Consider the following 12,268-nt stretch of genomic DNA (forward strand, 5'->3'; position numbering starts at 1 on the left):
GTTGTAACATATGGTGGGAAATGAATGACAAACTGACAACATTAAATGTTGTGAATAGTTCTGTATTTCTGTAATCTTCCAACCCAAAAAATGTCAAGAATGCGCAACTAACTATTGTAGATTTGAGAAAAACTTTTTTTTTCATTTAAGAAATTTATCACATTGTGGTTGAATAAAAAAGTAATAATTGTTCAATTGATTGATTGCAATTGTTTTATATATATACACTGAACAAAAATATAAACGCAACACTTTTGTTTTTGCTCCCATTCCCCATGGGATGGACGTAGAGACCTAAAATTCATTCCAGATACACAATATAACCATCCCTCCCAAACAGTGGTCACAAATCAGTCCAAATGTGTGGTAGTGGGCACATCTGCTATATTGAGATAATCCATCCCACCTCACAGGTGTGCCACATCAGGATGCTGATCTGACATCATGAGTAGTGCACAGGTGTACCTCAGACTGCCCACAACAAAAGGCCACCCTGGAATGTGCAGTTTTTTGCGCTATTGGGGGTCTGGGGACCCAGAACCGGTCAGTATCTGGTGTGACCACCATTTGCCTCATGCAGTGCAACACATCGTCGCATGGAGTCTATCAGATTGTCAATTGTGGCCTGTGGAATGTTGGTCCACTCCACTTCAATGGCTGTGCGAGGTTGTTGGATATTCGTGGGAACTGGTACACGCTGTCGTATACGCCGGTCAAGCACATCCCGAACATGCTCAATGGGTGACATGTCCGGTGAGTATGCTGGCCATGCAAGAACTGGGACATTCTCAGCTGCCATCTGCCCTGAACAATGTGAACCATGATTCATCCGTGAAGCGCACACCTCTCCAACGTGCCAGATGCCATCGAATGTGAGCATTTGCCCACACAAGTCTGTTACGGCGACGAGCTGGAGTCAGGTCAAGACCCCGATGAGGACGACGGGCATGCAGTTGAGCGTCCCTGAGACGGTTTCTGACAGTTTGTGCAGAAATTGTTTGGTTGTGCAAACCAATTGTTCCAGCAGCTGTCTGGGTGGCTGGTCTCAGATGATCTTGGAGGTGAACCTGCTGGATGTGGAGGTCCTGGGCTGGTGGTTACACGAGGTCTGCGGTTGTGAGGCCGGTTGGATGTGCTGCCATATTCTCTGAAACGCCTGTGGAGACGGCTTATGGTTGAGAAATGAACATTCAATGCACGGGCGACAGATCTGGTTGACATTCCTGCTGTCAGCATGCCAATTGCACGCTCCCTCATTGCTTGTGGCATCTGTGGCATTTTGCTGTGAGACAAAACTGCACATTCCAGGGTGGCCTTTTGTTGTGGGCAGTCTGAGGTACACCTGTGCACTACTCATGATGTCAGATCAGCATCCTGATGTGGCACACCTGTGAGGTGGGATGGATTATCTCAATATAGCAGATGTGCCCACTACCACACATTTGGACTGATTTGTGACCACTGTTTGGGAGGGATGGTTATATTGTGTATCTGGAATGAATTTTAGGTCTCTACGTCCATCCCATGGGGAATGGGAGCAGTAACAAAGGTGTTGCGTTTATATTTTTGTTCAGTGTATGTATATATATATATATATATATATATATATATATATATATATATATATATATATATACACACACACACACACACACACACACTGTATCACATAACCTTTCTTCTAGAGCACAAGATAAAAGAGTGAGACCTGGAATTATTTACTCTCTACATATATGTACATCAAATTTTAAAATAATTGCATTACACTACACAACTTTATGTCCTGAGTAACCATCTTAATATCCCCGAGTCCACAATTATTGTGTATTACGAATGAGATCCTCTCTTAAGTTCACTAGAGCAGCACATATTCTCAGTATCTTGTCTACTTTAGGAGCCATGCTTATAGGAACAATTTGTGAAAGTATCTTGTAGACTTTCAAGCGTCTGATTGCTCTTTCAACATGGATTCTTACATTTGCAATCCGACGTGTGTATGTTACCTGTTCCTCAGTTAGCTGTCTACGTTTTTTTGTGAAAGCGGGTATTACTAATCTAACTTTTCTCTCAAAGAGTAAGTCTTTAATTGTAAAACCTCTATCTGCCATGACTTCATCACCAGGTTTTAGGTATGTTAATATTCCAGAGTCCATTGTGATAAATTTGTCACTACATCGGCCGCCATATAGAATAGAATAGAATAGAATTCAACTTTATTGTCATTGCACATGCACAGGTACAGGGCAACGAAATGCAGTTTGCATCCATCCAGAAGTGCTTTAGTGATATAGATATATTACAATATATATTAGCAATAATATAGATATGTGAGTATATTACAGAAATGGGTCTATTATGGTATGTTATAATGTACACGGTATGAAGTATGTTGTGAATATTCTATAACTATAAGTATGTACAGGCTGTAGTGAGTACAAGCTATGTACAGGCTATGAACAGGATATAAATATGAAAAACTATACAGAATATGAAATAAATAACTTTACAGAAATCTGAGATATACAGCTATACAGAAATGGGAACTATGCAAGTTGTAAACAGTTGTAGGGTTAAAAATTATCAAATGTACAGAATGATTATTTACACAGAGCTATACAGTAGTGCAGTTAAGATAAGTGAGATATAATTCCTACAGAGGCTATATAAAGAAAGAAAGAGTACTTTATTGGTCCCCGTAGGGAAAATCCCTCTCTGCATTTAACCCATTCACTCAGTGAAGCAGTGGGCAGCCATTGGGCGCCCGGGGAGCAGTGTGTAGGGACGGTACCTTGCTCAGGGGTACCTCAGGGTAGCTGTTCAGGGGAATCGAACCCCCGACCTTCCGATCATGGGGCCACCACTCTACCTACTGAGCTATCCCTGCCCTGTGGTTGTGTTAGTGCTAGTGGTTGTGAGTGGTGGTTCAGTCCATGTTATTATTGTGTGTTTGAGGGTACAGTTGTCCATTGTGGGTGTGTGTATGTTCAGTCCATGTGTTAACGTGGGTCAGATGTCAGGAGGCAGAGTTCAGGAGTCTGACAGCTGTGGGGAAGAAGCTGTTCCGGTACCTGGTGGTCTTAGTCCGGAGGCTCCTGTAGCGCCTCCCAGAGGGCAGGAGGATGAAGAGTCCATGTGATGGGTGACTGGGGTCTTTGATGATTTTCCCAGCCCTTTTCAGACACCGCTTCCTGTAGATGTCTTTCATGGCAAGAAGTGGTGCTCTGGCGATGCGCTGGGCAGTTTTCACGACCCTCTGCAACGGTCCGAGGCAGAGCAGTTCCCATACCAGACTGTTATACAGTTGGTCAGGATGCTCTCGATGGTGCAACAATAGAAGTTCACCAGGATGTCTGAGGACAGGTGGTTCTTCCTCAGAGTCCTCAAGAAGAAGAGGCGCTGGTGAGCCTTCTTGACCAGCTTGGAGCAGTTGGTCGTCCAGGTGAGATCCTCGGAGATGTGGACTCCCAGGAACTTGAAGCTGCTCACACGCTCCACAGCCGTCCCCTTAATGTGGATGGGTGGATGTGGGTCAGCATTCCTCCTGTAGTCCACGATGAGCTCCTTGGTCTTCTCGGTGTTAAGCAGCAGGTTGTTTCTGTCGCACCACTCAGCCAGACGATCCACCTCCTCCCTGTAGGCGGCCTCATCGTTGTCACTGATGAGGCCAATCACCGTGGTGTCATCTGCAAACTTAATGATGGTGTGCCGCAGACACAAACATGATTAGTCCACATGGTGCAACAGCAACCAAATATTTGACTGTGTTGTGTGAATAATAATGGCTGTATGATTCCCCTCTTGAGCCCAGATTTCTGGGTTCCTGTAAAAGGGTCTCACTGCAGTCTATAATGCATGTAGTATTTGGAAAGTTCTTCTTGAAGGCTTCAGGCATAGTTGCTTGAATAGTTTCTTTTGGCAGCCATGGAATTAATGGTCGGAGAACTTCCTCCAGCTTGTCTAACCAGTGTGAGATGATCTTGCTGGCCATGCTTTGTGATATATGAAACTGGCGGCTTAGGTCACCTATTACACGGTTACTCTTTAATTTCATAAGTGTCATGAGTGTCATTGTTTTCATATCCTTCCAGTGTCGACACAAGTGTTAAATGTTTCTAAGGCTATCCCAGTGTACAGCAAAGCGTCTGCATCATTTTGAAGAATGAAATATGCAACTTCATCACACTGAGTCATCTTATCCTGCACATCTTTTCTGCGAGACCTGTTGCAGTATTGATGGTCTTGTTGCGAAGGATCCTCCCACTGTGTGTGGACTGAGTGCAGATGTGGCTCAGGGGGTTGTGTGGAGATGCTGGCCTGGTCTAATTCCACTGAACGTAACACTGTGGAGTCTGAATAAGACAAAAATATGATCAGATGTACAGTCAAACTGTTAGCATAAGAGAAACTGTAAAGTGTCACTTAGCTTATTATATTTTTGAGTGAAATTTCTCATTCTACATTTTTTCACACAAATGCAAAATCATAAATGTCAACATAAAATGTTCCTAAGTCCCCTAAAAATTTGTCACAATTGTATTCAATTACTGTGATTAGATTTTATTTTACATTCTAAAAAAAGTCACAACTGTTGGTATTTTTGCAAAGGTTGCCTTTAACGTTTTTACTTGAGTTTTCTCGACTTGAAAAAACATGTTCTTTATAAACACAAACCTAAGACTTTTACAGCCCTTGGAGCTCATCTTTTGGCATTATTATTATTATTATTATTATAAACTTTCGTTAAAATTGAAACTTTGCTGCTAATAACCAGCTAGTGCTGATACTAACGCCATTCACCATAGGCTATTATTTAGTAAAGGTAAAGAATTGCGTGTTTAAAATGCGAAACGGTGGCAAACCACATTTACACTTTCACTTACCGGGTACAGATTCTGTGTTTTTGTTCATATTACTGGAAGCTGTCACACTCAAAGTGGTCCGAGTGAGCTTTCTTCTTTTCTTCGGTGGGGGTCGGTCATAGCCCAGATAAAGCTCCGGGTCGGGGTGTAGCTCTGTGGGCTTTTTATCGATAAAATGAAAGGAGCAAACATAAACTCTCTTTGGAGGGTATTTGAGTCTTAAAGCTGCCAGCCACGCTAGTTTCCAATCCTCCTTCCGCGGCATAGAGTGCAGTGCGTAGGGCAGTGGGCACGGACAGGCCTTTCTAAGTTGTTGATGCTCAAGGCAAAATGTTTCTAATGCGTTTTTCAGTTTTCTTGAATTATTGTGGCAGCCGACGACAGCACACGTTGAACCCGAGCTCATCTTCGAACAGGTAAAGCCACTTATTACCGCACAAAGTAACTGATTTTGTTGTTAGCAACGACTGAACGCTGGGTCTCGCTTTGAGTAACCGGAAGTATAAAACCGGACAACGGAAGTAGTGGTCTGTCATGGCAGCCTACGTACGCTCTTACAGAAACCTGTGGATAGGGACCTCCAGTCTTAAAGTCATTCCTTTCAATGGCTCTGGGGACCTCAGAAGGAAAGCAGTGTTGTGGAAACGACACACCCCTCAAAGCTTTCTTCTTCATGAATGAGAGATGCATGTTTTGAAATAACACAGAGCAGGCGCGTGTAGTACAAATACAGCGGGTGGAACAAAGTGAAGTACAAGCAGAGCTCAACAGCCAGCTTAGCGCAAATTTTGGGCCATTTGCACTAGCTAGCAGTCAGCACAGCACATGTCGCCTCCTATGTGAAGGACTTGTTTAGACTGTAGTCAGACTTACCATGTGCTCAGCACATATGACGCCCAAAGTCTAATTTGTTTTGATTAGTGTAATCATTGTATGCTGTGCCTGGTAACAGCTGAGGAACCCTGTCCTGCTTTAAGAGGTGGGACCAGTTTCAGTTCAAACTGGCACATCATGCATGTAGTATGATTGCTATCAGTGCCCGAGCACTGCAATCCTGCTTAAAAGTAGCTGCTTTTGTAACGTATTAGTGCCACAAAAAGCATAAAGTCATGGACCTTGCCCATATGGAAAAGATATATATAAATCTTATAAAGTTTGTATCTGTCTTGTGTGAAACTTGTATGAAAAGCATACAAGAGCGAAAACAGATATAAGATCCCTTGAAAAATTATATAAAGGAAACTTGGATGTTTTGGATACTTACTAAAACAATATATGAAAGTAATGAGAAAGTGGCCACTTAAATGAGTAAATCATATAAGCCTTATATGATTCACTATATGAAGTAGGCCACATCTTATGCAAGTCTTTTATACGTTTTTACTATTTCTTTTCCATATGGGTGTTCTGTTGAAAGGCTTCAAAAGAGCATGTGTACGAGGAAGGAACCAAGCGTGAGAGAGAGGCCAAGATGCTGAGGCAAACAGATGTGTACTCAAGCCCGATCGTTGAGCACATTGTGAGTGCGGGATATTGTGGGAGAGCTGGACATCAAAGATCATCAATTCAGAATCTGATCAAAAGTTAAATATACAGGATTTTACCCAAATGTTACCCTGTTTACATGGTTATTCATTCAGCGGGTTCACCATTGCAATCTTTAGATATTTGTTGGGTTAACTCTCATTATTGCAGATTATTAAAAACAGAAATGCAGAAAAATATGGCTCTTACCTCAAGAATCGCTGAAGATGCCAACTGGAGTGAAACGCATACTGTTAAATCGACAACCTGATTCAGAATTCTTACCTCTTGCACATTTCATATCCTACAGGTTTTTCAGGTTGCTACAGAAAGGCAAAATTGGTGTTGTAGTGCAACCTCGCTCTCTCTGGGCTATTTCATTATAGCGGTAACAGTTTTGTGCTGTGTGCTGCATGTCAAAACCTCAGTTGACTCTCCCAACTGAGTCCAACACTGGCTTTAGTTTCTAATTTACAGTCTTGACCATTTGGAAGTTGTACACTAAGTATACTTTACTAGTTTGTCAAATCCTATTCTCGTCTGGCGACTTACTGAATTCTAAATTCTCACAAGTGCCTCTGATCAATAGAGCCCAGGGCTGTTCATTTTGGCCTCACAGCTGTGGACGTGTTACTGACTAAATTTGGGAGGTTTTTGTTTTCCAGGTGGAAATTTCAGAAAATAGCCGAGGGCTTAAGGGATTAAGGCAAAGGCCTTAACAATCGACAAAAAACACCTTTATAACCCTGCCTCTGCCAGCTTGAGCCCACACATCAACAGAACCATTACAACCTCAGACTTTGCCACCTAACAGCTCACGCACACACAGAAAGAAAACATGGATACCTGTGTAGATTTACAACATATTAAAATCCTGCATGTTTTTTCTATTCAAAACACAAGCTGTCAAATAACAAAAGCAAGAAACTATTTGATTATTATGGCTGAAACTAATTATGGTTATGTAAGTCCAGAAAACTTGAAGAATAATGCCAAGTAAGCTGAGATGTGTAGTTCTTATGTTACAATACCTCTAAAACAAGACCAGTATCATGGTTGTACTGCATATTGCTTCCACTGCACCACTGTGCTGAAAATCACCCAAGATGGGACTCAAACCCACAATCCCTGGCTTAGGAGGCCAGTGCCTTATCCATTAGGCCACTGAGGCTGCACAGAGGGACCCCAAACATGCTGCATAATGTTCAGTGTACAGCTGATCCACTGTGACCTTCAGCAGAATGGAGAACATGTCTATTCGGCTCCTGAGCTTTGCTCTGAGCTCCACTTTGTTTGGATGTTGTTTCTGTTGTTTGTGGAGACTCATGAAACCACACAAGGACCAAAGAGTAACTAAGATCTGGATCACTGGCTCTAGTTACATTAAGTCTTTAAAGAGTATTGCTGAATTTCTGTTATGAAGACTTAAGACAGCTCTGAAGGTAAAAGGGGTCCCAACCCTTTACTAGCAAGGTGTACCTAATAAAATGTTTGGTGAGTGTAGATTCAGTCTGAAAGGTAACAAACGTAACCAATGCATTTTCACAGTATACACCCAGTTTTTTCATTTTACACAATTCTTGTATAAATCTAAAAAAATACAGCCACAAACCTTTCTAAATATGACCACCCACACATACACATGAGAGCACAACTACACAACTAACTGTGCGATGCTATCGTGTCAATATGGATCAAAAACTCAGAGGAATGTTTTGAGCACCTTGTTGAATCTATTGTTCTGAAGGCAAATAGGGGGTCCAACCCAGTACTAGCAAGTTATACCTAATAAAGTGGCTGGTAAGGTTATATACAAAGTCTTAAATCTATTGTCAGTCAAGCACACAACTGTTTAAGACTGGAAAAAAAGCTGTGATATTAATCGAGTGATGTAGAAAGGGTTTGATTTTGTGCAGTGTGAAGCTAAACCGACCTAATACTTGTAAAAACAGTTTGTGCCTCAACGAGAAAGCACTAGCGGCGATTTCATTCTGGTAGGATACAGATTCACCAGTTTAAGTAAACTAAGTAAACCTTCTTTTTTTTTTTAGATCTTTTTGAGATCTTCTGTGATGAACAACACTTTCATCTTCTGTTCATATCGCTGCACGCTGCTGCGGGATGCCGACTTTAGTGTTATTGAAGGATTATTATGACAAACCCACTTTGAATAAATCTGTGTGATGCTTAGTATAAAAGGCACAAACGTGTCCAGAACAATCTATATCACATCCACTGCTGTGAGAGGTGAAACTGTTCAATTACCGAAGCAGGAAAACCTCAGACACGCTCAGCAGTGGGTAGAGCTTCCTTTGCACACCACTGGGCCATCGACTCCTCTCTGAGTTTGGTTCAACATCTCGGAGCTAATTCACCGTACCCTCACAGTGTGAGTGTGCTTCAGCAGACACAGTTCACTGCAACAGTCTGCTGATCAAACTCCCTTCAGTGGGAAGTAAGGCAGGTGAGCAAATCAAAGCATGCGTGTCGGTGTTTGTGTGCTGAGGATACACTGAAGAGAGTTAAAGGGACAGATGCAAAGACACACATCGACAAACCGAACCTGCTGAAAGCCAAGGCTATAATTTCCAGCCTCTCAGATCGACCTCGGACATAATAAGGCAAGGACACGTTTTATGCCACGAAATAAAAACCCAAGACATTATTACCAGGAGTATTATCCAGTCACTTTAAGCAAACAGACACCAAAAACAGACAAAAAAAAAAATGCAAAGACAAAGGCCAAGACTGAAAAAACAATAAGGAGGGATTATTTCCAAGTAAATTAAGTATCTGTAAAAACTTAAATGTTTTTGTACAGTTACTTTTTCCTGTTGTGTGCTAGTTTTTTGTAGAGCAGGCGCTTAGTGATTTAATCAGTAAACCAAATCAATCCAAGTCGTGTCAACTGATTTGACATTTGAGTCTTTCTTCAAGCTAAAAATGCCCAAAATGTTCTCAAATTGATCATTTTCGGCTCATCCTTCTCTTGCATGGTAGTAAATGTTTTGAGACTTATCGTTTCCTGGTGTTTTAAAGGCAAAAGAATCTGTTCTTATGCAGAAAACTCTAAGCTGCATTCTTTTTGCATGTTTATTTCTCTTGCAAAACAGACTTCAAACTCACAGGGAATAAATAAAAATCAACTTTTAGACCCAAAATAAAATCAAGATTATTGTTTGGTGGGGAAAAGAATGCAGAGCGTCCATGAAACACATCCAGAAACAAATACAAAATTACTTAGATGAGATAAAAGAGCAACAACAAATTACTCCAAAGATAGTAAACAACAGATAACAGATAAGACAAAGATAACATCTCTGCGAGCCAATGACACAAAATAAGGTGTAACACAGAAATACAAAATGAGAAACAGTTTTACCACAAATATGTGCAAAACTACCATAAGTAGGTCAGAAATTAGTAAAATGGGGCATAAACAAGTGCAAATACAAAATTTGGTACACGAATGTAAACAACGATGACCACAGATATGCAAAATTACCACAAAGAGGCTCGGGATATCAGATTCAGATGTTTTAGGAGAGACGAGATGCTATAGGTGGCTTTTACTTTGAAAAGACTTCAGTTCTACAGCATTATGGCCCACCCTACACCGCGCCTGATTGGGCCGCGTTTAGGCCGATGACTCATGAGAAATGATAACTGGTTGGTTTAGACAGGAGGAGTGAATCAGAGGCACAGCAGGACAGGAGCCATCGAGTAAGTAACTTCCTCCCTTGTGCTGTTTTCATTTTAAATGAAGCCATAATTCTCTACTTTTGTTATTTCATCTTGCATGTTTCTACAGACATAGTCACTCTTGCAAAAGAGCAAAGCGTAACGGCAAAAACATTATCTGTACCACACTAATTTCTAAACCCTGGTTACATCCATGTGCAAAACAGACCGACTGAAGGAGGCACAAAGCTCCTCAAAGATCCAAAACAACCGAAAAACTAGCAACAAATGTGCACAATTTGATTCCAAGTGACACACAAAACACTGAAAATGAGCAAAAGAAAGACAAAAAAACCCACGAACTTACTAAAACAGGAGCTACAATGACAATCAAACTCAAAGAGACGACAAATTAGACACAAGGCTTCATAAATGCCAAGCTACCACAAACACGTGACAGTAATGAGAATAAAGATGAACAAAAAGCAAACTAAAATGACCCGATGAAGACACTAAATGAGACAAACAACATTTAAACTAGAAAACACCACGATCTACCACAATGATGAAAAACAAGCAAATGGAGACAGGATTTAGACACAACTAGCACACAGAGAGTCAAAATGTGACACATTTACTAAGTAAATTAAGAAATAATAAGTTGAGCAGGAAGAAATACAAAAATGCAAAAACGAGACACAAAGGATTTAAAATAAACAGTAAGAGCACAGGCAGAAACTCCCACAAAAAGATGAGAAACAAAAATCAAAAGAGATGACAATGAAGAGATAAAGAACAAGACACACAACATTTAAACTCAAAAACCTGCCAGATCTACCACAACAAGACTGAAAATAATGAAAAAAAAAATAGATGCAAAAACTGAGACACAAAACCACCAAAATGAGACAAAAGGGAATCAAACACAAGAAGTAAGAAAGAAGATGAACAGGAAGACTAAAAAGGCTCAAAGCAACAACAACAAAAAAGACACAAAATCACCAAAACATGAAAAAGATGACAATGAAGAGACACAAAACGAAACATAAACACTGAAAATGAACATGGGAATATTTTATTCTGCTGTACATGTTTGTATACCACTTATATACTTATTAATAGTCAATATATACTGTATATGTAGCAACGAGTTATCCATTCCTAATCTATTCCAACATCTTTGCACCACTCAACCATAAATATGCTGTACCTGTTATTATTGTCTGTGTCATGTGATGAATACACAACAATTATGCGCAGACTGAGCAGATTAACACACGAAAGAATCTAAAAAACTAACAAACAAACAACCAAAAACGAAACAATTTGATCAGAAAGACGCAAAAACAAACCCGAGGAAACTTAAAGAACTGCGAAGCCAAAGCATCTACAAAACAGGACTCAAAGTCACCAGCGTCGCCACAAACGGAGCTCCCGGCCTGTTTCTCCCACAAACGCGCCCTGAATTATTTACATGATCATGGACAACCTGTTGGAGTTACACCGCGAACATTGCATCCCTGTCAGCCGGCTCTGATGGCTCGCTGTGCCGCTGCAGCCGTGCCTGAGCTCCGCGGATTCAGGCTGAAGTTGGAAAAGTGTGAAATTACTGAGAGGAAGGAGGAAAAGGAAAGCTCCTTGAAGGAAAAGATAAACTTCTACAGATTTGATTCTTACAAGTAAAATATAAACAATTTCGTTAAAATTTGATTTAAAATAAAGCGCGGGGTCCCTGTCCACTGTAGCTATCGCGCAGACCACACGCGCCTGAACGTTATCTAATTAGAGCTAGAAATAAAAATAAAAAAATTAAAAATAAAGATGTCTGTCTGTGTCGCTGTGTGGTTTTAGCGAGTCATCCCACCTCATCCTGCTGAGACTCTTTGGGCTTCTTCTTGCTGGCGGCCGTCATCGTCTCGGAGTCTCGGTCTGTCTCTGCCCGGTAATAACATCACAAACCTGCCGCGCGACGATTTTAGCTGCGCGAGCCACAAAGCTGCTAACAATCAACGCGAGGTTCCGGCAACAGCTTCAAAATAAAAGTCCTTCCACAGGAAACACCTTTTTCGTCAATAACTGTCGCTATTTTTTGTGTTTAATTCATTTTTTATTTTTCTTCTTAATTTTGCTTGTTTAATTCATTTTTGCTTTACATGCTAAAAGCTTTATGTGAACATTTCTAATAATTATTAAACTAATTAATA

General features: G+C 40.9%; 1 protein-coding gene across 3 annotated transcripts in view; it reads right to left on the reverse strand.

The window, feature by feature from the left end:
• Window positions 1–12,051, reverse strand: part of LOC309701049 (inactive dipeptidyl peptidase 10-like) — an 87,255-nt gene extending 75,204 nt beyond the window's left edge. For all 3 annotated transcript variants that reach the window (XR_014274845.1, XR_014274846.1, XM_082525020.1), the window contains exon 1: window positions 11,929–12,051. Coding sequence is in view for 1 of the 3 variants with exons in the window: in XM_082525020.1 (XP_082381146.1) it covers window positions 11,929–11,976 (48 nt within the window). In the remaining 2 variants the exon portion in view is untranslated. The remainder of the gene's footprint in view (window positions 1–11,928) is intronic.
• Window positions 12,052–12,268: the final 217 nt, after the last annotated feature.

Source organism: Aulonocara stuartgranti (assembly GCF_965226115.1).
Source record: "Aulonocara stuartgranti genome assembly, chromosome: 23".
NCBI classification, from domain to species: domain Eukaryota; kingdom Metazoa; phylum Chordata; class Actinopteri; order Cichliformes; family Cichlidae; genus Aulonocara; species Aulonocara stuartgranti.